This window comes from Drosophila sulfurigaster, chromosome 3, assembly GCF_023558435.1.
Source record: "Drosophila sulfurigaster albostrigata strain 15112-1811.04 chromosome 3, ASM2355843v2, whole genome shotgun sequence".
NCBI lineage: Eukaryota > Metazoa > Arthropoda > Insecta > Diptera > Drosophilidae > Drosophila > Drosophila sulfurigaster.
In genome coordinates this window covers 33207296-33234163 of record NC_084883.1, presented here as the reverse complement: position 1 = coordinate 33234163, position 26868 = coordinate 33207296, and the positions used below count along the sequence as shown (strand labels likewise).

Sequence of the window (26868 nt, the reverse complement as noted above, 5' to 3'; positions counted from 1 at the left end):
ATATTCTAACACATTTGATTATAAATTGAAGACTAAGAGTTTTATAGAAAAATTATTGTAATGGAAAATGTGACTATAATTTTTTTAAATCGCATTGTAGAGAAATTATTTAGTAGACAATTTATTCAAATATTGTTTGTTGGCTTGTTGGCAAGAGACTTATAGGAAGACTTTAGGGAATGTTATGATTATTAATTATTAAGAACTTCACGTTAAAATAATTATGTATAGTATACCCGAAAAAAAAAACAAAGTTTAGTGAAGAAAGTTCTTAAAATTTCATCAACAAAGGAGATTGTCAGTAAATTGAGCCAATAACTCAATTATTATTTTTAATGAAAATGCGTTTATCAACATTATTACCAAAAAAGAAAACAACATTTTGCTTTCGTCAAAAAGCATTCGATAGGGTGAAAGTGTTTTTAGCAGAGTAAAAGTTATATCGATATCAACTGTAAATGCTCTTTGAACTTCAGCTCTTCATCACTTCCTCATAACAAAATAAACAAATATGTAAATGGAAAAATTGATGTAGTTTTTGTCATGAGCAGAAAATTGAATTTCATGATAGATTACAAATAGCAAAAGTTGTATGCAAAGAATTTTTTTTTGAATTTAAAGATTTTTGAAAATATGTAAAACATTTTTAAATATAAATATATTTTTCATTTAAAATCTTTTGTTACAGCAAATTCAAATGCAAACCTGCAATTCAATAATGTTATGTTATGTTACCTTAAACAATGTTTTATAATTTCGCCCACGTGCAATTTTATTGCAATGTCAATGTGTCAATTTTAGCAAAAGCGAAGTGCGAAATAATTATAATTAATTGGTTTTCAAATAGTCATAACATACAAACCCATTTTATTTCTGTTGTATCCCAAAAGCAGTTGGGATTTATTGGCTAAAATTGATGCGAGGGAAGCGAAACAGATGCTGTGGTATCTGTTATATTTTAATTAAAGAACATTAAATTGTTGTTTGTTATTTTTACGAGTGCGAGGCAAAAGAAGCTGTTGCCAATTTAGGAAGACAGACGAAGTCGAAGACGAAGAAGTTGCAATTTGCAATTTGCTGTTGTAAACAATTAAATTCGCATTCAATTTAACGCTTCTTATGTTATTCGAGAAACTTTTGCTGCGGCAAACTGGAAACTGCAACGTGGCTGAGACTTTTTTCTTATAGAATGCGTGTGGCTGCCACAGCAAAGTAGAAGAAGAAGAAGAAAAGTTGTGCAAGTTTTGATTGATTTTAAACTGTGTAGAGAAAGTAGTAGATGATCTCTAGGCAATGCACTTTAATCGAGTTGTTCTCTCTCTCTCTTGCTTCTTAGACGGCGTGCTCAGCAGCTGAAACTTGCGAGGCAGAAGGAGAAGGAATGGCTGAAGCTGCAACGGGCCAAGGGGCAGGCGAGCAACGGTGGCAGCAGCGGCAGTGGCAACGTTGCGAGTCTGTTGAATGGCAGCGCCGGAGATACAACACATCATTTTCGGCATGCGAATGGATCGGGCACATTGAGTGGCAGGCGGCACATTTCGTTCGAGAATAGCGTGGTGCTCTTGGAGGCAGCGTCGCGGAATGATATGCCCGAGGTGGCGGCGTTGCTGCAACATGGCATCACACCGGATGCCGCAAATGAGGATGGACTGACGGCGTTGCATCAGTGTTGCATCGATAACAATGTCGATATGCTGCGGCTGCTGCTCGACTATGGGGCGAATGTGGACTCGCAGGACAGTGATAAATGGACGCCGTTGCATGCGGCTGCCACCTGCGGCCACTTGGATCTGGTGCGCATACTCATACGCCACAATGCCAATCTGCTGGCGGTCAACACCGACGGCAACATGCCCTACGATCTGTGCGACGACGAGAACACGCTCGACTTCATCGAGGGCGAGATGGCACAACGTGGCGTCACCCAGGAGCTGATCGATGAGACGCGCTCCTCCACGGAGCGCGTGATGCTCAAGGATCTGATGGAGCTGGCGCGCATTGGTGGCGATCTCGAGGAGCCAGACTATCAAGGTGCCACACCGGTGAGTCGGAGATATAGAAAATTATTTATCAAATATAGAAAATAAATGAATCTATATTTTATTTTCATTTCCAGCTGCACATCGCCTCTGCCAATGGCTATGTGCGTGTGGTGGAGTTTCTGCTGGAGCAGCACGTCAATGTGGATGCCATGGACAAGGATCTGTGGACGCCGGTGCATGCGGCCGCCTGTTGGGGGCATGTAAGTCAAAGCCACAAAATAATACTTTAAAAACTGAATACTTACAAAAAGCTGTGCATATAGTAGAAACGTGAATCTGTCTGATTGTCCGTATATTACGGTCGAACTTAGAAGCTATATAAACTGGGGAATCTCAATTTGAGTTAATTAATGGATTCATTTTTCAAACCTCTTCATAATTCAGTAAAACGGTTTTATTTATTACAATATCAAGTATACGCCCCATGGCGAATCAAAATCTGTTTGAAAAATCAAATCGAAGATGAGTGATGAATGCTTTGCTCCATCTTATAGACTGAAAGTATTTTTTAATATCGAAACTTCCTTCTTTCGAAACACATAATTAATATAGTTGATTGCATTTCTTTATTACCTTTAACGAGCTGATATAACTACGTCTGAGAAACCCCTATATATCAGAGTCTATATGAAATCTTGCGACAGGTTTAACATATTTTGCAGCTTAGCTACTTTCTTCTTCATCTGCTTAAACCAAAAAGAAATTGAAGCGAGCTTAATTTTAAATTATAAAAATGAATTCATGTCATTGCTCTAGAAATAATTTCTTCGCTTACGAAAATTTTCGTAGGTAATTACATATATAGGAAATCTCATAAAGTAAAACTTATTGTTGTGTCAAAACTTCATGTTACTATTCGACATAGTTTCTGAGCTAGCAATGTAACATATTGTGTTGCATTGTTTTAATAAAGTGTTTCTGTATTGTAAACATATGTCATACTTGCTTATAACTTTCTTACTTGCTACAATTTAACTTATGAGTTTCTTTTGACAGCTCGAAGTTCTTGAGATGCTTGCGCAATGTGGCGCCGATTTGAATGTGCGCAACAAGGACGATGAGACGCCCTCGGGTAAGCAGCATTTAACCAATATAAATACAAAAGTGTTTTACAAAATATAATTCCTTTTTATCTACTAGATATCTGCGAGGATCCCGAGATACGTGAACGCATTGAGCAGCTGAAAACGGAGCAGGAGAGCAAACGACTGGCGGAGGCGCAACGACGGCGCGTTCGACGTTCGCAGAGCAACAACACCAGGTAACTGACATGCTGTCCAATCAATTGCAAATCGAGTCTAATCCAATCAATCTGCACCGCCCCGCCCCGCCCCGACTCATTTAGAGCCCAATCGGTGCGTCGCACCAGTCTGCGCGACAAAACGCTTACAACCAAAAAGGATGCCGTCGAAGAGGCTCGTCTGCGTCTGCAGGCACAGGAGGCCACAGACACGACCTCCACCAGCACCAGCACAACGGCGGCTGCCGATCTGCCCAATGGTTATGCCTATCACACGACCAGCACCAGTTCGAGCAGCAGCAATGGCAACGGCAACAGCAACAGCAACAACAATAATAATGTAAATACTGCTGAAAAGCGTCCCTCCACCGCCAGCTTGAATGGCCAATTGTTATCGCACTCCAAATCCGCGGATGCCGTGGACAATGTTATCCTCACAACGACACATTCCTATCTGCCGCGTCGTCCGCCCGATGGACGCGAAAACGATGAGCAGCTGCTTCTGAAGGCCCAAGGTGGAGCTGCTGCTGGTGCTGGTGGCGACTCGGGCGGAGAGCTGCAACGTGCCACCTCTGCGGCAGCTGTCATACTGACTGACAAGGGCACGGCTGCGAGCGCCGAAGCGGTGCAAATCCAATCCTCCAAGGAGGCGGGCAATGGCAAAATCAACGTACAGGTCACCGTGCTAGTGGGTAAGTAATAAAAGAGTGAGCAGTCACTCAGTCTGTGCGTCCCCTTAATCCCCTAACACGATGTAGTACTACATCAAAGTAGCCACACCCCACACACACACACACATTTGTATCTACATCCACAACTCGTACTGTAGCTAGCACCAATCAAGAAGCGCCGCTTAAATGCTTCCTTTGTGTCAATGTCAATGTCTAATGTGTATTTAACGACTCTACTAAAAAAAAAACAGAGAGAAAACAAAATTAAGTCAACTCAAAATGCGCTGAAAGCAAGCACGTTTCTAGATGCGACTAGCACGACTTAGAAATACCCTGTCGAATAATTTCATTGTTCTGTTCTCACTTCATTCACGACATTTTAATTTCAGCTTTTGTATAGCTTAATTTTGCCATTCATTTTTCCTTGTTTTTTGTTAGCTCGTCAAAATAATTTGATTCACATTTTCGCTTCATTGCATTCAATTATGTTTATTATGTTTTAATGACTTGAACTGAATTTTGTGTTTTTCATTTAAGCAAAATGTAGAGCATAATCATATAATATGTAATCTAATTTGACATGAATTTTAATTATTTTATTTTCATATTAGTGAAACAGAATGCAAACTGTTTGCAGCTGGCTTTCATTAGAAATAATTATTTAAAAGACTGTAGTACATTTAATGATGAATAATGAATGATAGGAATAGAAGACTTTACATTTTTTACAACTAAGAAATTTCCTATTACAAAAATATATATTTCTTAAAGCAATTTGTTTTTATAAAAATATATTTTGTATTAACAAATTTATCTAAAAAGTATATATTTCTGTAATAAGAAATTTCATAGTTATAAAATATAAATACAATTATATTTACAAAATGTATATTTTAATAAGAAATTTGTGGGCTCTAAAATATTGGAAATATTTTATAACTCAGACTTTTCTTATTAAAAAAAATACATATTTTTATGATAGAGAAACTTTCATTATAAAAACTTCTATTTGAACAAAATATTTCAAGCATTTTCGGATCTCACTTTGCGTAACTACTAAATGAAATGAAATAATATACTAAAAGCAGATCAAGCTCCAGATGCCTTTCTCAATATTCAGCTCTTACTGCAATTGCTTCTAAGCCATCAAGTATTATCTATGACTATATACTGAAATGCTTTCGATTGTTAAGCGTTGAGTGCTGATTTTATATGCTACACTTGGTCGCTTGTGCTACTGACAGAGTTGTTGTAGTAGAGTATACAAAAAATGTGGCATTGAAAGTGACTCTATATAAAAAGAAGTTAAATAACATTTGCTTGTAATTTTTATGTTTATTTTTTGTGTTTGGCTCGTTGCGCTCGTTTTGTGTGTGTCTCGTCTCTGCCTGTCTGCCTGCCTCGCCTCGCCTCGTTTCGCCTGCTCGCCCGCATCATCATCAACGCCACGCCATGCCACAATCAAACAACAAACGAACCAAACAAACCAACCAACCAACCCACCCACTACTCATCAACACACGACACAACAAAACACAACCAACAACACCATACTCATGTAGACACAAACAGCACGCATCATCAGCAGCAGCACCACCAGCAACATACTCATCAACAGCAGCAACATCAACAACAGTTGCAGCAACATGCGATGCTGTTGCAACATCAGCAACAGCAACAGCAACTACAGCAGCAGCAGCAACAGCAACATCAGCAATATGTTGCTATGGATGCGGGTGCCGTTACTTTATCAAATTTGAAAAAGCAACGTTCGCTGTCACGCACTGCCAATGTGCTGAACAATTTCGAACTCTCATCCACAACAACAACAGCAGCAACTGCCACAACATCGGCGGCAAGTGCAACGTGCAACAATACTACAACTAATGGTTCTGTTTTAGGAGCCGCCACTACGGTTAATCACAACAACAACAACAACAATAACAACAGCAGCGCCAACAACAACAATAACAACAACGGTGCCAACGGACCAATTGCCACACAACCGCTTGGACTTGGCTCAATGAGTCCCAGTTTGCTGGACTTCGAAGCAGCTGGACCAACGTCTGCGGCTAACGCGAATTCGGTTAACAAATTCAGTGGCATCACCGGCGATGTGGTCAGCGACAGCACAAGTTCCAGTCGCAAATGCTGTGTGCTAATGTAAAACTAGCAGAGAGAGAGAGAGAGAGCGAAAACCACAGCGGACTACAAAATAAACAGGGTATTACAACAGCAACAACAACAAAAGCAGAAAGGATTGCCAGCCGTTAAGCTTACCAAAATTTGTGTGTATGTGTGGGTAACTGGGGGGGGGGATTAGTTGGATAATTGGGTAGGGAAAGTGGGGCGGGGGAATATGTTATGTGTGCATGTTGTACTATTTGTTAAATATTTGGTAAACAATTTGAGCAACAATTAGCAATTTTGAAATGCCTGGCAACCTGGCGAATTGGGTAGCAAAAGCAAAAAGTGTCTTTAATTAGCATTTTAGTAGCAGCAAGAGTTCGATAAGCAAACAATTGCGAATTCAATTTGTAAATGATAAACAATAATTGTAAAATCAAATGATAAATGTGTATAAAAATGGGTTCAATTCTATGAGCTCCACATTCGAGAAAAACGGCTCAAAGTCGTGGCATTTCCTAAGCCAGTTAAAATATTAATTGTAAACAAACACACACACACACACACACAACAAAATACGATACAAATTTATATATACGATATATGTATATGTTTACACATTTTAATGTTTATTAAAAAAAAAACAAAATGAGAACTAAACGAAGAAAAAAAGAAAAACAACCAATTTGATGTGAGCAGTTTACGCTAGTTTGTAAATGTTAAGAGAAATTGTTAAGAAAATGTGTTAAGAACTTTTGTTTTTTGCTAGTTCTTAAAGTTTTGCTTCGTATGTGCAAAAACAAAATGGCAAAGCAAAGTATTATGCAAAAGTATAAAATATACTATATACGAGTACATATACAATACATATAAATAATTAAATTACATACATACGTATATATTAGCAAAATTCTAGCTACTTACAAAAATGAATGATTAAAGCAATGCAATAGTTAAATTGCAAGCACATAAGCAATTCAACAATAAACTAATTCAAAAGAAATGAAAAAAATTAAACACAAAAATAAAATCCACAAATCATATATTCATCTAAATGTCAAAAATAAAATTCAAATTTACATACATTTTGCAGCTTCCAATTGAAAATAAACCGTTTTTCATATTCTTATTTTTTTGTAATCTTTTTTCTTTACTATTTCAATGTTATTTGCAATTACATACTTTGCTCTGCGTGATTTGAATTTAGTTAATATGAAAATTGTATTATTTATATACATATAAAAATATATATTGAAATTTATACAATTTTTAGCGTCTAAATGTACGAAATTCCAGATAATTAAGAAACAAATACAACGCGCAATTTAGCAATGAGACTTTCCTTTGAATTATTTGGCTCACGAACGAGCTATTTATTGGCAGTAGAAACAAGTTTTGTAAAATAAACCAATGAAAAAAAAAACAATGAGACAAATATCCTCAAAAAAGAACCATCACGATTTTTCCTTTTTAATAATTCTACTACAATTATTTGAAAAGTAAGTAAACCACCGGAAAGAGTTTTTTCACACAGAAATATCGATAATTCATGGCGTCTCCGTTACATTAATCGGATTGCTTCGATGTACGGCCACAAGATGTTATCGATTCCCCCATTAAGTATACGCTATGGCTGCGCAGCAAATTAAAAAGAAGTGTTTTGTTTCATAAAAATGGTTTCATTTTAATTCATATTAATATAATTTTACTTCTGTATTTAAATCTATGCTATCTTAGCCTTCTGGTGAAGTGGCAACCGTTGTATCCTTCTGTCCACCACATGACGCAATCGTCGATCAGGTTTCACCAATTCACTTTCGCTCATTGGCTCAATAACTTGACCCTTGCGCGTGATAACAGCCGGACGTGTCATCATGCGGAATGCCGTTTCCGGCACAAAATTACGCCCAATCGGTGCACGAATGCTGGCCTCATAATCCGCCAGGGATTTGAAGGGGAACGGTATGCTGGAGACCATATGTGCACGCGCCTGTTTGTTGGTCGTCTCGTTAATATACAGATTATCCTTGTTCTCATCGCGTCGCTTTTCCGGTGCCGCCAATTTGAGCAACAGTCGCTTGTTGCGTCTATTTAGCACCTCTTGCGATATGCCTGCGCCTGCCCACGAACCCCAACCGGGCATAGCTAATTGTATCTCTGCGTTCTTTATCTCGGAGTCTTTCGTTTTATCCTTGTTAAAATCAGCAATAATATCATCATCCTCAAACGCCTGACTGATGGTCAATTGACGCTCTGCCGCAGCATCACTCTCATCATAGTCAGCTTCATCATCTTCCGCCAAAGCATCGTTAATGGCATCCGAGTCGCGCATTCTCTGCTTCAACGTTATTGTTGTGACTTTATTCGGATCAATTGCACTATCGGCTGATGGCTCTGCTGCAGTCTCCTCCGTCGTCGTTAGTTTATTAACCACATCCAGAGTCGACTGGGATTGCTCCTCCTCGTGATTGAGCGGTTCATCGATTTCGATGCGCTGCTTGGTTTTCTTAAAAGCCAAATCCTTGAGATTTTTTAATTCATCTCGTTTCTTCTTTGTCGGTTTTGCCTTCATTTTTGGCTGCTTCAGTATTTCCGCTTGTTTCTTCAGCTTTTCCAGTTTTTTACTCAACTTTTGACGCACATCTTCGTCATGCTGCTCAAAAATATCATCAATTGTCTCAGCTTTAGGTGTTGCATCTACTTCCTCAACTACCCAGCCATTTTCCACAGTAACATTGGCTTTTTTCTTTTTAAGTGGCTTCTTTTTGGGCGCTTTTGAGGTCTTCTTCTCCTGCTCTTTCTCTTCCTTAACAGCTTCCAGGTCCGCCTGATGTTCGGCAAGAAGTTTTTCATTTGCATTACGTTCAGTCCAATACTTTCGCCAGTTGGGATCCTCGTCCGCTTGGCTTTCAGCAGTTTTTTGTGCTGCCTTGCCTTTTGTCCAAGGATTGAATGGATCGGTGGGCACTGGCGCATCAGTTTCCACTTTCATCTCCTGCTCATCTTCACTCTCCGACTCAATTTTCTTCTCGGTAAGCTGACGACTCACTGCCAATTGTTCTGCCAGATCCTTGCGAACATCCTTATCGTACTTAGCACGCACTTGCAGATTTTTGGCCCACGTGCCGGTGTTTTTATGCCGCAGACTAGCGCGCTCTATCACACGACTCTTCTCTAACGCATTTAGCTTTTCGAGTGCTGCCTCTGGATTTGTTTTTTGAAGCACTTCGAATTCCTTGATTTGCTCCAAAATCTTCTGTCGCTTCTGCAGCTTGTGATACTTCTTCGACTTGATTTTGTTCTGCAAACGTGCCTTAGCCGATTTCTGGGACTCACGCATCTTCAAATAAGCCAACTCTTTGCGACGTGCAAAGAGTTCATCACGTGTCAACTTCTTTTCCAGCAATTCCCGCTCTTTCTTGGCCAGCTCTTTCTCGTCCGTGGTGTCGCCTATCTGGGCTTTGCGTAACTCTTTCAGCTTTTGATCACTGGCCTCTAGCTCTTTAGCCAAATCCGATTTGACACGGCCTTTTAGATTTTTCACATGAGCAGCCGTATTAATGTAAATTGTATCCGATGGTATGGGAAATATCTGTCGGCAAATATAAATTTTATAAATGAGCTTTAATAGCCAAATTGCTCCACACTTACCTGTGTTTCCGCTGCACGTTGCTTGGACACGATGGCATCCCAACGACCAAGTTTTTTCTTCACACCTTCATAGCCAATTTTACGCTTGATGCGATCAGCTGCCGGCTTTTCCAAAGGCTTCTCCAGCACCTTCTTCGAGCTATGTAAATTTTTCAGTTTCTTACCGGTGGCAATGTGCTTGGAGCTGCGCAATATCTGCACCAAATCATTGACGCCAACTGCTCGTGGAGCATGCTCCGCGTTGTTGTTGTTGCGCTTCACTAACTGAAATTCATCCTGTTGCTGCTGGCGCTCGTCGCGTGTGGATTTTCGTATGTGCTGTACATTGCCAAGGTTGCTGATTGCTTGCAATAGCTTTTTGTGCGACTTTGGATTGTATTGCTCTTCATCGTCACTCATTTTGGAGTTAATTTCAGAATCTAAAACAAGAAAACACACAAAAACACGCGGTACCTGATAACAGCTGACAGCGATAGAATGCTATCGGGTCGACACAATTGTGTAAATTATCGTTATTGTCAGTACGCTGCTCAGGCAAAATAAATCGTATCAAAATAAAGTGATACAAACAATATCTGTATTAATTCAAACAGAATTCGTGTTGCGTTTTAAATTATTTCACAATCATAAACATAAGTGCAAATCTTCTTTTATTAACACTTTTCCGTGAATTTTAAAATACTACAATTCAATGTACTGATGCGCAGCAACACTATTGACCGTTATCGAACTATCGATAGCGTTATACCATAATATTGTCCCCGCACCGAGACGCGAAATTGTCAAACAAATTCGGTTGCATCGTGATATGGCCGATACAAAATCAGGCCGATACGCGAGCAGTAGTGCTGCTATATCTCCTCTGGTGCAGGGACCCGAGAATCTAGAATGCAAAAACTTTCAGGAATACCTGCGCACACGACAAACACCGGAGACATTAGAGAAATTCTATCATTATCCGCCCATTTGTTTGGCCGTCTTCCGAGAGTTGCCGGAGATTGCACGACAATTCGTAATACGCATACTATTCATCGATCAGCCAGTGCCACAGGCTGTGGTCAGTTCATGGGGCGCTCAAAAGTTTGCCAAGTAAGTGCAACGTACTCGCTTCATAAGAATCCGGTAGATTCATCCGATTTCGTTGCAGGGAACAAGCTGAGGCTACCAGCTGCCTAAGTGCATTGAATGTCTGGCGAGTCACGGCCATACCAGGTGGCCTGGCTGCCTGGGAACTGTCGCCCACATTTAAGAAGAGCGTGCGTCAAGCGCTGATGGGTGGCGGCAAACCATGGCCCATGACTAACACGCTAGACAAGGATTCCAAACCGCGTGATATACCGTTTCTCGACTCGTATGCCATGTCCCGTTGGCGCTGCGTCCTCCACTATATGGTGGGCACCGGCGGACGCAATGGGGGCTCCGATGCCGAGGCCATTAGCCCAGATGCTGTGCGCATTTTGCTGCATGCGAATCTAATGAAGCGCGATGAACGCGGTGGCATTTCTATCACGCGGCAGGGATTTCAGTTCTTGCTGCTGGATACACGAGCACAGGTCTGGCACTTTATGTTGCAGTATTTGGAGACATGCGAGGAACGCGGCATCTCGCTGCCTGAATGCCTGTCGATGCTGTTCCAGCTTAGTTTTGCGACACTGGGACGCGATTATAGCTCGGAGGGCATGAGCAATCAAATGCTCACATTTCTACAGCATTTGCGTGAATTTGGTTTGGTCTATCAGCGCAAGCGCAAGGAGTGCCGCTTCTATCCCACCCGTCTGGCTCTGAATGTGACCAACAAGGATGCGGCCACAGCGACTACGGCAGCGGATGAAGAGCGCATGCAGGAGCGCGGCTACATTGTAGTGGAAACCAACTATCGCGTCTATGCGTACACAGACTCACAGCTGCAGGTGGCTGTGCTGGGGCTGTTCACCGAGTTGCTCTATCGTTTCCCCAATCTGGTGGTCGGCGTGCTGACACGTGATGCAGTGCGTCAGGCGCTGCGCGGCGGCATTACGGCCGAACAGATTGTCAGCTATCTGGAGCAGTATGCGCATCCCAATATGAAGCTGGTCGAGTCTGCTATCCAATCGAAATCCTGCCTACCGCCCACCGTTGTGGATCAAATCAAATTGTGGGAAATGGAACGCAATCGTTTCACCTATACCGAGGGCGTTGTCTACAATCAGTTTCTATCACAAAACGATTTTGTCACGCTGCGCGATTATGCGCAATCCATCAATATGTTGGTATGGCAAAATGAACGCACACGCACCATGGTTGTGCAGAAGAATGGACACGACGATGTCAAGCGCTATTGGAAGAAGTACTCAAAATAAGTCGGCTGGTTAAGCGTTCCATTTCCCTCATATTTCCCTATTTTTAGTTATATCATTTAAAACAATAAGTTTAAAAGTGAGTCTAATGTTTGACCTTTGCAAGAGACAATTAATTGTGTTGAGTTAAGTCGACTCTAGGCTGCAAATCGTAATAAAATGGCACAGTTCCATATTGAACCATATTCTGGAGACTTTAATATTGCAAGCATTTTTAATATCTTTTTAGTCAATCATTATTATGGGATTGATCAACTTCTATTTAATTTCTCCAAACAAATCTTTTTTAAATCGCAACTTTTTTGTAAATTTGATTTTTTTTTCTCGCCTAAACAGATCTTTTTCTGAGTCCAGCATTTCTTCAACTACTCAAGCAAACAAATTTTAAATTAGGTTTATAAGTATATATAATATATAAAATACAGTACATAAACAACGTGACAGCTACACATTAAAGCTTGACAAAAATCGTACTTAAATGCAAATTGCAAAAGGAAAAAACAAAATGGAAAGTTCAGTATAGAATCGGCCGTTGTGGCATGCATAGATTATAATAGCTCTTCTTGTCCCAAAAGTCCATTCCCTTCCAGCCGCACCAACCTTTAATCTGAATGGTGGACAACTCATCAGCGCCAGTATAATGTGGATCGAGTATCAAGAACTTAGCCTGTCCCGTCTGCACACAATAATCGACTCCAATGATTGTGTGCGCCAAGACGCCGCCACCAATCATGACCGGTGTGCCCTGCGTTTGGAAATGCATCGCCAGCTCGGAGGCAATCGTTGAGAGCTCTGCTCCCGAAGCCACATGCAATATCTTCGAATCCACATTGAGGAATCCCTGCAGACACATGCTTAGCTCGGTGGAGCCAATCCATTGCGATGAGCCCACAAATGAGGCTGGTTTATCGTTGATTTTGTGCAAATATTCCTGTATTTCGCGATGTGTGGGTATCGCACGCTCCGTGTAGCCCTGCAGCAGGAACCATGAGCAGATCGTCTGCAGCGAGCGATAGGCACAGCCCCAGCCCTTGTCTTGCACCTGCTGCTGCAAATAGTGATAGTAATGATAGTTGCCATTGACCAGATACTCTTTGCCATCAGTCACGCCGCTGGGTCGCACACCCAAATGCGTATTAAGTAGCGGCGTCCAGTTTGCCGTCTCCACAGCGGTCACATCAGCCACGTCAGTTTGGAAGTGACATTGATTGGCGCGCCTGAAGTACGGACGTGTGGCGGGCAAGGCGAACTGACGATGCAGACGCTTGCGTTTCTCCTGCACACTTGGCTCATCGTCGCCCAGATCCTCCAAGTACGCACAGCTCAGGAAGTGTCCAAATTCCTGAGGATAAAAATGATAGCTGCGTGGCGTCAACAACTGGGCGCCCGTTGCCGTTTCCTGCGTCTCCACGAGACGTTCGCTGAGACATTGCTCGAATAGCCGCAAAGAGCGACAGATGCTTTCGATGAGCACATCGTAGAGCCGCAATAACTTCGTCTTTTTGCACAGTATAGCCATGGCCTCTAGCTCCAACGGCACCTGCACCTTGCTCGGTTCCTCTTGTGTGAAGCAAACGCTTAGTGCTGGTTGAGGAGCTGCATCTCCGACAGCCGGTTCCCGGGTGCGGCATCGCAGCACATCAATGTTGATCACATCGTAGTCACAGCCCACGGCGCCATTGTGCTTCACCTGCTGTGCTGCTGTAGCCAGCGACTTCTTCTTGTTGCCACTGGGTGTTTCAGCTGGCGTTGGAAGTTCGGCAATGAGATCTTCGATGCGGGATTCACTGTTGAAGCCCTTGTGCTGTGTGCCACAGTTGCTGCTCACATAGATTTTGGTCTGAGCCACATTGAAGACCAGACTGCCATCGGCCACACGCTTGCGCAGCACATGCATCTCCCTGGCAATAGCTTCCGGGGTGGGCAGTGTGTGCAAAAAGAAACCGCACTTCAAACGCGTAAAACAAAAGTCATTGAAAAGCTGTGGCGCCTCCATGACCTCATAGGGGACGTGCTCCAATTTGCCGTGTACACGGAACGATGCCTTCATGCCCACCAACGTACCAAGTTGACATTGCAGCACGATAGGATTATCTGTGATGTCCACCGATGAAATCACTTGATTCAGATTCGCTTCGGTGTCCGTGCAGTCGCCGAAATTGACAAAACCGCACAGATCCAGTTCGGCTGGGAATTTGTGCTGAATGTGCTCATAGTTCAATTGACCTACGCTGGCCTCCACATTGAAGCTCAAGAGCAGCAAAGTGCCATCTCCATAGAATACGCCATATAAACAACCGCTGCACTGCAGCTTCACACGCTCCAGTCGCTGCAAGCATAAGGTTGAAATGTAACTAGCAACGTTTGGGAATTGCTTTTAACTATTTACCTTTAGCAGAAACGATGATATTCTCAATTTAGGAAGCATTTTTTTTGCTTTTTTTCTTTATTATTCCAAAACTAGGCGTGAAATTGAAGTATATTGAGGTACAAACTGCACAGCTGGCAAATAAACTATCGATAACAAGTAAATATATTGTTATCGCTTCGCAATATGCATTTGTAGTGCCTATCGGTAATAAATGTGACCAACAGCACTAGAAGTTCAGGCTATTGGCGCTGGCAACAAATTATTTGAATATGTAAAAAGCAAACAGCATCTTGATTACACACACATATAACATTTATTTAATAGTATAATATATATTGAATTCGGCATAGATTATAGATTCGCAAAAAACGCATTTAGTATTGAACTGAGCAAGCAGCTTTATGTTATGTACGTACTTTAGCATTACTTCACTCAATTGTTACCAGCACGATGGCGCATATTTATTATTTTCTTGGGCGTTCCCTTTCAATCTTTGCTTACTAACGTTAATTCTATCAATGTTATACATTTATATATATTTATATACAATACAATATTCATAATTGTGTGCTATCATTGCGCTTACATTCCTAGTGCTTTCGACTTATCTGGAATATCTTGCTCTCCTCATTTCTATTTTGCTTCGATTCTTTACTAATTTACAATACATAATAAGCAATTTGTTAGATACGAGATACTACAAACTACTAGTATTATTATTTTTTCACAATTCACTAATTCATTTTTTTCTTTGCTAATTTTGTTTGGTGTTTTGGCCAAAGAACGCAATTAAGCATACATATTTTTAATACAATCCCTTGAATATTTTAGTTATCAAATTCCTGCGGCTACCTTGTTCGTTTCGTTTCGTTTTCTCTTCATTCTATCTTTCTAACCTTTCGATTTAAAAATATTTACTTTGCAAACATTTAGATAAAACGTTAAACATGAAATTTAAAACACAAACAACCATTCCGGTGGCGCTACTTCTTTTGCTTCGCAGTGAGAGTAGCGCTTGTTGCTGTTGCAGATGCTGTTGTTGTTGTGGTTGCTGCAGCTGTTGCGCTTGCTGTTGTAATGGCCGTTGGCTCCTTGCGTTGTCCCACAGCTAGTGGAACAGCACTGGTGCTTGCTGGCCTTGTCGTTGTAATCGAAGATTTTTTGGACGCATCACTTTTGGCTGCAAGTTGGAATCTCGTTAGCAATCTATTATGGTTTGGAATGCACTATTGACACTTACCCATCTCGGCCTTTTTAGCTTTATCGAGCTGCTGTTCTTTTGACGAGGGCTTCTCCAACGTTTGTGTAGGCGATGAGGATGATTCACCCTCCGCATACTCTTCAATAGCCGGCATAAAGCCCTCTGAGACACTGCTACTATCCTGCGTACTTGTAGGCGAATCTTTCTCCTCTGCAATTCGTGGCAAGAGCTCACAGCTGCTTGGTATGGCCCCCACATTGTTCGTTGTTTGGTTATCAGCTACAACCGGTGTTCCACCAACTGTTGATGCAACTGCGGTCACCGCTTGCGTTGTTGCCTGTCTTTGAGATTCCTCTGAATTGCTGCTTAACTGCTGTAGTTGCTGCTGCTGTACGGTCCCAGCTCCAGTTGCAGCTGCTCCAGCTGCGGGGCGCCATGTACCAGCAACAACGCGTTGATGCTGATGCTGGGTCTGCTGTTTGATGGGCGGCGAGCAGCATAGTGGCGAAATTTTTGTCTCAGCACTGCGTGGATGCAAACGATCTGGCGACAAAGCGCGTCGCAACAACGGTGAACTTGGCTCCGCGGATTTAGTGCGTGCAAAACCCGCTTTCTTGCTACTCGCACTCACCGCCGTCTGCAGCGTGGGCAGCGTGCTGCCCGGACTATAGGACTGTGTGGTATTTGAGGCGCCCGGTTGATGACCCACCAGCGGAAAGGCCAGCGGGGATGGCGAGCGAGTGGGCGACGATGGCAACGGTGATGGTGAAGGCGTGCGTGCTAGCGGCGATAGCGGTATATGGCCAACCGATTTGCGGCGATTAGGTAATGCATTGCTGCTTGAAGTGTGCAGTGTCTTGAGGCCGCCACCCGCTGCACCCGAGCCTCCAGTGCCACCAGACCCAGTGGCAGCTGCATGCAATTTGTGCTTCAGACCATGCAATGTTGATGGACGCTGATACAGCTGCGGCACGACACCAGTGGGCGAAACTAAACAAGAAGAGCATGACTATTAATATCAGTTCTATACTTTTAAGCAACGTCATCAAAAACGCACCTGGCACATTGCCCACAGATGTGGCACTATTTCCGACCACGGCGCCCACATGTGGCAGCAGGACAACGGGACTGGACGGTGGCAGCGGCAGTTGCACGCTCAATGCGGCGACAGGTGCAGCAATTATGGCATTATTTCCATTGCCATTGCCATTACCATTGCCATTAGAACCGGTGGGCGTGTTGGGTGACGACGACGATGGCGACGTGGACTGTGAGGATGAGTTGGCTGCCGACTGACAGCAGCTGCTGCTGTGATACGACGAGTCCAGCGGTGAGAGATTGCGCGCCGATGGCGTGGTGGGTGAACTGGTGCCTGCCGAGTACTGTAAGAAATTTAAGGGATAATTAAAAAACTGCTCTATATTCTGCAAATATTGCTCATACATAAAAAAAAAACAAGTAAGAAAGCTACAGTCGAGTGTGCTCGACTGTGAGATACCTGCTACACATTTACAGCCAAAGCAACTAGTAGTATGTTAAGAATGCACTTTTGCCAATAAAAACGTATTTCTTATATAATTAATGCGATCATAAAATAAATAAGAAATCATAAAAGCTATGGTAGTTATTGTCTGTACAAAAATTGGGAGTCTCTAGCTGCTTTAGTCTTTGAGATCTGGTGTTTCTGGTCTGTTAACGCTAATCAATATACTTTGTAGAATAGGAGACGCCTCCTTCTGGATGTTGGGTATACAAATTTCACATATCATTTCACTTCTTAATAGATCTTTCATAATAAATAACTTAATTTACATTAAGGTTTCTTCAAGCATTTTCATAAGCAAGGGCTAAATTTTGCAAAATTTTAGTTCTAAGCCCATAATATTTTATGCAAATATTTTACTAGATATCCAGTTAATTACTTAATTACTTAGTTTTCGCTCATAGTTTTGCTTCAATTAATTATTAAAATGTGACTCACCTGTTGCATCTCGGCATTGGCACGTTTACTGCTGATGCGGCGGAACAACGAAGTCTTGCGCTTCTTGTCGTGCTCCCGCTTCGTCTGCTTCTTCTGGCGATTCAGACCCTTTTTGGCCAATTTACTCTGCATTAAATCACGCTTTCGACCACCGCTCTGGATGCTCGTGTGCTCCAACGGAGTGGCTCTCAAGGTGACATGCTCGCCACCGCTGAGTAGCAGCTGCAACACCTGAGTGTGGAACAAACCCTGCACCGCCTCGCCATTCACATGTGTGATGAGATCTGCTGGTCGCAGTCCTGCCTCAAATGCCGGACTGCCCTCATCGACAGCCATGACCAGATGGTGCATGGTATAGAAGTCTGTGTCACCATAATACACGCGTATAGTGTGCACGGTGAAGCCAAAACCACGTGGACCGCGACGTATAATGATGGGCGGCTTGAGATTGGTCACCAGCGGCGATAGCTCACGACAAGGTGATGTATCCCTTGAGCTGGCAGTGCTCGAGCCATTGCCACCACCACCAGCACTGCCTGGTGACTGAATGCCACACAGCTGCGCTGCCAATTGAGTGTTATCCAGCGACGACATTAAAGACAGCCCCAAGGCCGAAGCGGACTTGACAATCGAACGCGAACGATGATGCTTGACGCCATAGGAGGAGGGTCCGCTACTACAGCTGCCATCCATAGACTTCGGTTGATGTTGCAACGCCAATGGCGACTGCTCACGTATGTTCATGTTCTCCGTGGAGGAGCTGCCAGCACTGATGGTCTCATCCTCAATCGAGATGGAGAACCGTGGCAAAATATCGCGTGCACAAACGCCCTTGCGCTTGCGATTGATCTGCGGCGAGAAGTCGTCGCTGTCCGTTTGCGAACTCTCCGGTGTGCTGCGCGAGAAACTGCTCACGCTCGTCTGAGGCTGTGGCGTCGCTGTGGACGACTGAGTCGGTGGTGGCGGCGTTGCCGGTGTGCTAATGATCGTTGTGGTGTTCGGTGGCATGCTATGACGCTGCTGCAGACGCACTGCTGCCGGCGTCGTTGGCTGTTGCAGGTAATGCTTGAGCATGCGCAGCTCGGCATCATTGCCAATGGTCACATTGTGCAGCAGTTCCGGCAGAAACTCGCTATCCGGTGTGGACGGCACCTTCAAACAGCTGGATGAGAGCTGCAAGTAAAGAGTTCAAATTAGTTCAAGTTCAAAATGTAGAGGTAAACATTTTTTTTGAAATACTCACATCCAGCTTACGCAACTGTGGCGTATTCAAGAACTTGTTGACTACGCCCGAGTCTTGGCCAACAGCTGTTGACTTGAGTTTGGGCAGCGCACCCGTCGATGATGTCGCCAGCATTGTGGATGCCGAGACAGTTTCCTGGGCACGCGATGGCAACGTAGTCAGTGTTGGCGTCGCCTTGAAGCCATCTGTCGATGTGGGCGTGGCATGACGTGACCAGCTATAGTGTTGCTTGCGATATTGTGGCGTATAAGAGTTGAAGCTGCCAATGACAGGCGTATCATCAGTGTCGTCGGTGTCCTCGCCGCCCAGATCATGATTATAGCGATCCATGCGAGCTGCAAAATATGAAATTAATATAAAGAAAACAAGAATTTTAGCTATACTAACTATCAAAATAGCTGGTGTCATCCTCATGCGACAATTGCGGCACAAACTCAGCCTTTTGGCGCAGCAGCGAGTTCCAGTCCATGCCCTGGAAATAGACATGCTCCTTCACTTCCAATGCACCCGTTTGAGTGCCCAGACGATCGCGTGGATTCTGCTGCAGCAGCTGGGTGATAATATCCTTCGCTTCCGATTGCACTGGCCAGTCCTCGCTATCGGGCCACTCGATGTCATCGTTGACAGTGTGCGCAAACAGCTCCTCAGCGGTTTCCCCAAAGAATGGCACACATCCAATAAGAAACTCGTACAAAATGATGCCCATGGACCACCAATCAACGGGTTTACCATAACCCTGGCGTAGAATCACCTCAGGCGCAATATACTCCGGGGTGCCATACACCTGAAAGCAAGACGATAAAATTAAAGAAAACGTATAATGAATTTGAACAGGTTTAAAGGGAAGCTATAAAAATAAATTAAACTTGAGTTTATTCAGTCTGGTGTCGTTAATTGCTTCAAATTATATATAAATTACAAAATGTAGTTTATTTGCTGTAAATCCTTTGCGTTGCATAATTCGGATTATTGCATTTGTATAAAAAAAAATGTTTAAATAATCGCACAACTGTTTTAATCCAGTTAAAAGCTGTTCATTTGCAACGTTTATCAGCTCAACAAAAGTATTGTACGATCACTGTGAGTGACACACATCCGTTTAAAGTAAAAATAAACACAAAAATGTGTTTATTTAAATTACACATTGCAGATAATTTCATTTTTACTGATTATATACTTTGTGAAATTTGTAACCCTTTTCACAGTCTCCACAAAGTACAAAGATCAAGTTGATATAAATAGAAATGTGAAATGCTCACCTGTTTATCAGAAAACTGCCGCGTCTCCGAGTCAATGTAACCTTCATACAAATTGGTGGCCAACGACATGAGACCCATTTTGGAAAGACCAAAATCGGTGAGCTTGATGTGGCCCAAGGCTGTGATTAATAAATTGTCCGGCTTGAGATCGCGATGGACAATGCCATAGCTATGCAGATATTCCACGGCTAATACTGTTTCGGCGAAATAGAAGCGCGCCATGTCCGCTGGCAGTGGTCCGATGTTCTTGAGCAGCGTGCCGCAGTCGCCGCCTTCGACATACTCCATGACCAGGCACAGATGCTTCTTCGTTTCAAAGGAGCAGTACATGCTGACCACAAAGGGATTGTCGGCAAACGACAAGATGTCACGCTCGGCAAACACTTGCTCCACCTGATTGCGCAATATGAGATTATTCTTGTTGATCTTCTTCATTGCAAAGCGCTGGCGCGTCGTCTTGTGCTTCACCAGATAGACTGCACCATAAGCGCCATTTGAGATCAGTTTGGCAATGTCAAAGTCGTTCTCATGCGGCAGCGGTTGCTGCTGCTGCTGTTGTTGCTGCTGTTGTTGTTGCTGCTGTTGTTGTTGCTGCTGTTGCTGTTGCACAGCCGTTGCCTCGGCTGATGCGTTGAGTTGACTGATAGCCAAGGCAAAACTTGGAGTCGAATGGCCATCGCATGCCACAGGCGTTTGCGGCGGTTGCTGTGGCAACATTGGCTGTGGCGTGCAACTGCCGCTGCCACCCGAATTGCTGGCATCCAGCGTAATGCTGTCCAGCGTTAGACTACTCAGTTGCTTGGCCGCACAAGTGAGCGGAGAATTGAGTAGCAGTGCTCCTGGTTGTGTCTCCAGCAGCTTATCGCCCGTCACTTGCTCCGCGCACATTTGCTGCGTCTCCCGCAGCTCCTGCTGCAACTCGGCAATGGGATCACGATTCAGGCCCAGCTTGTGAATGATGTATTGCGGTATATCCGCTTTAATCACAGGCATGGCCTTGGCATGTCCTTCGGCCGCCTCCAGGAGTTCGTAGAACTCTTGTGGATCGAATTCCAAGCATTCCAGCAAACGCGCTGGTCGCGAGATGATTAACAGCAACTTTTTGATGACACCACTCAATTCTGCGGCAGCTTCCGGTGACTTCTCCTTTGTCTCGAGCAGCAAACGCTCTAGATTCTCGCTCAGCTCATAGAAATACTGTGCGGTTATCAGCTTGGCCTCCGATTTGTGCAGACAATCACGAGCCATCTCCAAGACCTGATGATGCACAAAGCTGAAAAAAGAATATACAAATTTAATAAGGTAACATTTGAGATTGAAATCTTCAGCTTACCGCACGATGGGTTGCGAATCACGAAAACTGTTGCAAGCGGCGCTTTTGTTCTCATTAATGAAATGCTTTAGTCGCTCCTCCATCTGCTGGGTGGCCTTGGGAAAGCGTTCCTTGTACAGCGTGTTCATAACAGCAATCTCATTGTCCACCACAGGCGAACGCGATGGACTCGATAGCGAGCGTGAGCGTGGACGAAAATAGGGCGACATGCGGCCACCAGAGTTGCCTGGCACCGATGTCATTGAGGCATTGGCGCTATTGTTTCCGCTACCGCTGCCACTGCCACTGCCACTGCCGCTGCTGTGACCCTGGCCATGGCCATGGCCACCGCAAGTGGCGCTCAGTTCGGCACAGCAATTGATGCAGGCGATCGGTGGTTTCAATGGCTGTGGCTGCAGCTGGGCGAGTTTGGGGGCATGCTGCTGTTGCTGTTGCGGCTTGTGCGTGGCCAGCAAGAGAGCGCAGTGCTTGGGGCAATGCTGCTTCAAATGCTCCGCACAACAGGCGCCAGCGGCAACGGCAGCGGCATCCTCCTGACCCGGCGGAATGTTGTGCGGCAAATGGTTGAGCGCCTCCTGACTGGAGCATTGCGACTAAACGAAAATGAAATTATCGATAAGTTGAACAATTTGCAACTGGCAAGCGATGAAGCTGACTTACAGATAGATTGGAACTGCCTGGCGTGGTTCCATAGCCCGAAGAGGGCAACGATGCCACTGACCAGCGTCTGCCATCGACAACGCCGCGACACGAAGCAATGCGTTTAATGGGCGCAAATGCAAATTGCATCGGCGAGTTGAGTCGTGGACTGTCCACCGGACTGGCCGAATACGGGGAATGGGCACGTGAGCCGGCGGCCACAGCTGCTGCATTTGTCACCAGACTGAGACGATGATGGGCCACACCACTGGAGCCACTGGCACCGCTGCCGGATCCAGAGCCGCGCATGACAACGCCATGCAAATGATGATGCTTGGACAGCGCAATGCCGCTGCCCGATCGCGAGATATTGAGGCCAGGCGAAGGCACCGCAGGCACAGCAACGGGCATGGTTGGGACTTGCGGAGCACAGAGCTCATGGCGGAAATAGTTGCCAGTCAAACAGGGCGCCGACTTTCCCAGCGACGAGTGACGCATGCGCAGCAGATTTGATGCTTCTAAAGAAAGCGAATAAAATTGAACTTAAAACGAGTTTCTCAGTAATCTTAGTCAGACTTACCGCTGCTCACTGCACGCATCGAATTCGTGTGCTGCTGATAGGAGATCTTGCGCAATAGAGCCGTGTAACCACGCGAATGCAACGAACTGGAGCTGCCGGATAAGCCACCAGAAGAGCTTTTCGTGAGATTGAGATTGCGCATTAGCGACGAACCATTATTGCTATTATCCATTATGCCCAATTTGGCTGGCGATGCGGGCAGCAGCTCAACGCCACTGCTGACATCACCGACCGCTGCCAACGAGGAACAAGTTGATGCATTTGCTGCATGGCCAGTTGTCAGTGAGGAGGCAGCAGCCGCAATGGCTGCAGCTGCCTCTTGCTCCGAATCATCAAAGATGAGCACACGCGCCGAGTAACTGGACTGTGGACGAATGCGCGATAGATTCGCCGAGTTCATTTGCCGCTTGGCCACCGGACTGACGCCACTGCTGCTGCTGCTGTTGATGGTTAGATCGCAAATGGCGCTGGCATCGCTGGCATCAATTTCGCTGGCAATGCTGCGATTGATGAACTCCTGCTGCTGCTGCTCCAATGTTGAGTCGTCGCATTTCTGTGGGGTTGATGTCGAGATTTTGTTGCTGCATATTGTGCTTGTTGTTGCTGCTGCTGCTGCTGATGCGGTTGTTGTTGTTGCTGCCATTGATGTTGCAGTTTTTGTAGACAGTGCCGTTGACGACGGCGACGCCGACGCGAAAGTCTCCTGGCGACTCATGACGATGTTTTTAGTTTGCTGCTTTGGCGCCTAACAAACTTGCATATTGCTGTAGTTGTTGTTGTCGATGCTGATGTTGCTGTTGTTATTGCTGCTACTTCGTTTGCTGCTACTGCTGCTGCTGCTGTTATTCAATTGATTAATGTTACTGAGCATGGCGGCTTTCAGCTGCTTTTGCTGTTGCTGCTTCTGTTATTGCTCTGTTGCTGTAAATTACCAAAAAAGAGTAATTAGCATCGAGAGAGATAACAATGTCGCCCCAGACACTGGCAATTGATTTGACAAACAACACACACAAACAAGACGAGCAACAAATTTGACAAAAAAAAAATAAATTAGTTTTATTTTCACTGTTGAATTTTCATTTTCACACACGTCAATGGAAAATTCAATATATGTAAATCAACACACGGACACACACAAATGCATATAAAATAGTTCAGCAGCAGCTACTGAAAGAGTGATCACAAAATACAATATACTATATTGTATACAGTGTGCCAATAAAGTGTTCGTACGTCTGCTATTTATAACCTTATTGACTTGAAAAATTAACATGTACAAGGTAAAATAAATATCAATGTTGTTGCAAATTGTTTTTTCATTTTATTATGCACAATTTAGTCAATTTGATAGTTAATCTCCAGCTAATAGAGACTTTGCACGAGAAATGTATAAAAAAAATGGTAATAAAAAAAATATATATATGCACATTCAGTGTCAACGCACGATATACCATTCATGTTATATTTACTATATATGTATACAATATTATTTCTGCTTATAAGCAGAAATTAAATAGATACTAGTAAAAAATATATTGGATAATCTGCATGTGTGTGCACATATCTGAGATATACTGTAGTTACAAAGCAGAGGTAACTGTTTTTGTGTAGAGTATTAAAAAAGTGTGCATAGAATGTGCAATGTGATTATTATTATTGTTTAGTTGTCGTAGTCACGACGTCGACGGCTGGTCTGCGGTTATCAGTTAAGTGTTCCGAGTTTGTTTTTATTTTATTTATGTATGTTTAGTGGCACTTATTTACACACACGCACATACACAGATGCAATATATTTAACTGTGCCTCTCTCTCGCCTTCTCGCTCACTCTCACACTATGAATATGCCACACACTGTATAAATGTTTAAATTTTTGCTCGTGCGATAATTGAATTTGTATTTGTATTTTGCCAAGTGGTGGTTTATGCCGTCAAGGGCAGTGTTGGGGCCTATTTAAAGGATTTGACGCACAATAAAATTCAACAAAATAAAGTCGAGTTAATTGCGTTTACAGGCCGCAACAACAATGACACATACATTTGTCATTCAGCGGCTACTCTGCTCCACACACCTCGAAAAACAAGGCAAATACATCCTTTTATTGTTGTTCTCCAAACACACAGGGCGTGTGTAGGTGTTGGGGTCGCTGTGTATGTCTGGCTGTGTGCCGATGGTCGGTGGTCTCCTTATGGGTCGCCCACTGACTGCCTTGTACGCACACGCATACAATTACGCCACAGACACGCACTCTTGGTCACACTCTCACATACACTCACATAGAGAGTAGGTAGGTGTGGGGCAACAATTGATTGTTACACACACACAACATACACGACACACACGTTACATGCACTTTGTGTATATTACTTTTTTGCTCATTACATGATATTTGCAGCAAGTATTTGCGGACTCGCACACGCATGTGCACCGCACGCACAACGAAATAGAAACAACTACTTATTAAAAATAGATTTTTAATAGGCAACTAGAGCGACGAAAAATCGTTGTAACAATATCAATTGGTTTTTTGTATGATGTTACGGTCACACTCAACTCAACTAAGTTGGGGATGATAAGCACTGTGTGTGCAAACACGATAGTAGTACTCCCAGCGATAAAAAAAAAAGCTATCGTATATCGACTAAATGTCATCGATTTGTGTCTCTGGTTTCTATTAGTCGATGAACTAATCATCTACAGGGCGAATATGATTAATATGACAAAAATGAAAACATCGTTATTTACATTTACTAATTTTGTTTATTACGTGTTTTGTTTTTCGCCGTGGTTTTTGTTTTTTTTTGTTATCGAGAAATGTAAATTAATTCGCATTGCTTATTATCATCATTATTTAAAATAATCAGAATAAAAAGCAAATATTTATCATTAATGAGAATATATGTATATATATGTGTATATAAACGATCGTTAGCCATAATTCATGTTTGTACTATGCGAGGTCTGGTAAGCGCTGGATATGTTCTTCTGGGACGACGATTGCTGCTGCTGTTGCAAGTGTTGCTGCTGCTGTTGCTGATCTGAAGCTAGATGATTATTTTCTTGACACCATTCGACAAAATCATCGATGAGCACCGGCCAAGCGCCCTCTGAATCATAGTTGCTCATGCGATCATCAATGTTGGTGGCAAAATCCAGCAGCAGATTCCAAGTGTCCCTTGAAATAGCTCGCTTATGCTTCTCCTCGAGAAATTTACACCATATACCCAAAAATTTGAAGCGATCACTGAGCACTATGCACCAGTATGCAATAGCCATATCCAGGTCAATGCCCTTCTGACCCGGATCCTTGGCATAGTTGAAGGTGAAATGATAGAAATCTTTAAATTTGCCCGCATCATTCAATTCCTGTTCCAGCAATGGCAACTTCGATTTGAGCTTCTCAATGCTATCTGTACCAAGATCGCACATGCCATTGATGAACTCATCCCGCGAGAATTCACACTGGACCTCAGCGTGGAATTTCCAGGCAATGATGAGCACCAGTTTGGAGTCAGGACTCAATTCCAGATCCTCGAGGAATCTTATCACACCTTGTGAGCTGATCTTTTGGGCATCGCTGGGATCGCGATAGCGCATAAACAGTTGCTCAATGCGCTTGCGATCGAGTTCTCGATAATAGTACTCGGGATTCTGGAAATAATTGTCGCTGGCCAAATCCATTTTCCAATCATTCTGTTGTAAGCAAAAAATGGCTGTTTGTTCGCCTGTTTGTGTTAGCGAAATGAATTTTTTCACCTTGTCGCGATGTTGGCTTGATTTTAGTTTGTTCTGCAAACCACACACAGAAGAAAACAAAAACAAACATTATACACACATTTATATATACTAAGTAACTGCGAATTGCATAAATACACCAACAACAACAATTTGTGCGTGCGCTGGCGTTTGTGTGCAGGAAGAAGCAGCAGCACCCTTTAATGCGAGCAAAACAAACACTAGCTATTGTTACTGCTTTAAAATCTTGCAATTAATGCAATTTGTTTTCTTCAGTGTTTACTACAATTGCACACTTACCATTGTTTACTTGGGTGTTGTGTGTTTATTATTTTATTTACTAAATATATAATAAAAAAGTTTTCTCTGTGTGCTGTTGTTTCGTTCGTCGACACACGCAGAGCTGCCTTTGATATCGATTATTCGCAACGAAATGGCAGCTCTGTTCGAGTGGCAGCCCT

At 43.4% G+C, this 26868-nt stretch overlaps 6 protein-coding genes across 10 annotated transcripts in view; 2 read left to right on the top strand and 4 right to left on the bottom strand.

Annotated features, from left to right (window-relative positions):
- LOC133843383 (protein phosphatase 1 regulatory subunit 16A) overlaps positions 1–6761 on the top strand; it is a 52167-nt gene extending 45406 nt beyond the window's left edge. For 2 of the 3 annotated variants that reach the window (XM_062276900.1, XM_062276899.1), the window contains 6 exons: positions 1337–2042; positions 2117–2242; positions 3039–3114; positions 3183–3303; positions 3388–3974; positions 5516–6761. In XM_062276900.1, the coding sequence (XP_062132884.1) occupies positions 1337–2042; positions 2117–2242; positions 3039–3114; positions 3183–3303; positions 3388–3974; positions 5516–6120 (2221 nt within the window). In that variant the 3' untranslated portion in view covers positions 6121–6761. The remainder of the gene's footprint in view (positions 1–1336; positions 2043–2116; positions 2243–3038; positions 3115–3182; positions 3304–3387; positions 3975–5515) is intronic. The other variant, XM_062276901.1, reaches the window with a different exon arrangement.
- Positions 6762–7736: 975 nt separating this feature from the next.
- On the bottom strand, positions 7737–10223 carry LOC133843384 (U3 small nucleolar RNA-associated protein 14 homolog A). The gene is made up of 2 exons (XM_062276902.1): positions 9732–10223; positions 7737–9672 (listed from the first exon to the last, which is right to left on the bottom strand). The coding sequence occupies exons 1-2, from the start codon at positions 10128–10130 to the stop codon at positions 7804–7806; spliced, it is 2268 nt and encodes a 755-aa protein (XP_062132886.1). The 5' UTR covers positions 10131–10223; the 3' UTR covers positions 7737–7803.
- Positions 10224–10331: 108 nt separating this feature from the next.
- On the top strand, positions 10332–12260 carry LOC133843386 (general transcription factor IIH subunit 4). The gene is made up of 2 exons (XM_062276904.1): positions 10332–10820; positions 10879–12260. Exons 1-2 carry the CDS (start codon positions 10540–10542, stop codon positions 12068–12070), a joined length of 1473 nt encoding a protein of 490 aa, XP_062132888.1. The 5' UTR covers positions 10332–10539; the 3' UTR covers positions 12071–12260.
- Positions 12261–12448: 188 nt separating this feature from the next.
- Positions 12449–14612, bottom strand: LOC133842397 (probable Ufm1-specific protease 2). The gene is made up of 2 exons (XM_062275467.1): positions 14457–14612; positions 12449–14396 (listed from the first exon to the last, which is right to left on the bottom strand). The coding sequence occupies exons 1-2, from the start codon at positions 14493–14495 to the stop codon at positions 12582–12584; spliced, it is 1854 nt and encodes a 617-aa protein (XP_062131451.1). The 5' UTR covers positions 14496–14612; the 3' UTR covers positions 12449–12581.
- A 120-nt stretch (positions 14613–14732) lies between these two features.
- Positions 14733–25218, bottom strand: LOC133842393 (microtubule-associated serine/threonine-protein kinase 3). 3 transcript variants are annotated; one of them, XM_062275462.1, is made up of 11 exons: positions 24710–25218; positions 22675–23595; positions 22116–22612; positions 21456–22048; positions 20123–21395; positions 19251–19647; positions 18864–19198; positions 17621–18793; positions 16697–17021; positions 15679–16629; positions 14733–15618 (listed from the first exon to the last, which is right to left on the bottom strand). In XM_062275462.1, exons 2-11 carry the CDS (start codon positions 23387–23389, stop codon positions 15422–15424), a joined length of 6456 nt encoding a protein of 2151 aa, XP_062131446.1. In that variant the 5' UTR covers positions 23390–23595; positions 24710–25218; the 3' UTR covers positions 14733–15421. The 3 variants fall into 3 exon arrangements, with proteins under 3 accessions (XP_062131446.1, XP_062131447.1, XP_062131448.1); XM_062275463.1 differs by having other exon boundaries at positions 24744–25218; XM_062275464.1 differs by having other exon boundaries at positions 25055–25218.
- A 191-nt stretch (positions 25219–25409) lies between these two features.
- LOC133842399 (DCN1-like protein) lies at positions 25410–26859 on the bottom strand. Its single transcript, XM_062275469.1, has 2 exons — positions 26708–26859; positions 25410–26461 (listed from the first exon to the last, which is right to left on the bottom strand). Exons 1-2 carry the CDS (start codon positions 26708–26710, stop codon positions 25601–25603), a joined length of 864 nt encoding a protein of 287 aa, XP_062131453.1. The 5' UTR covers positions 26711–26859; the 3' UTR covers positions 25410–25600.
- Positions 26860–26868: the final 9 nt, after the last annotated feature.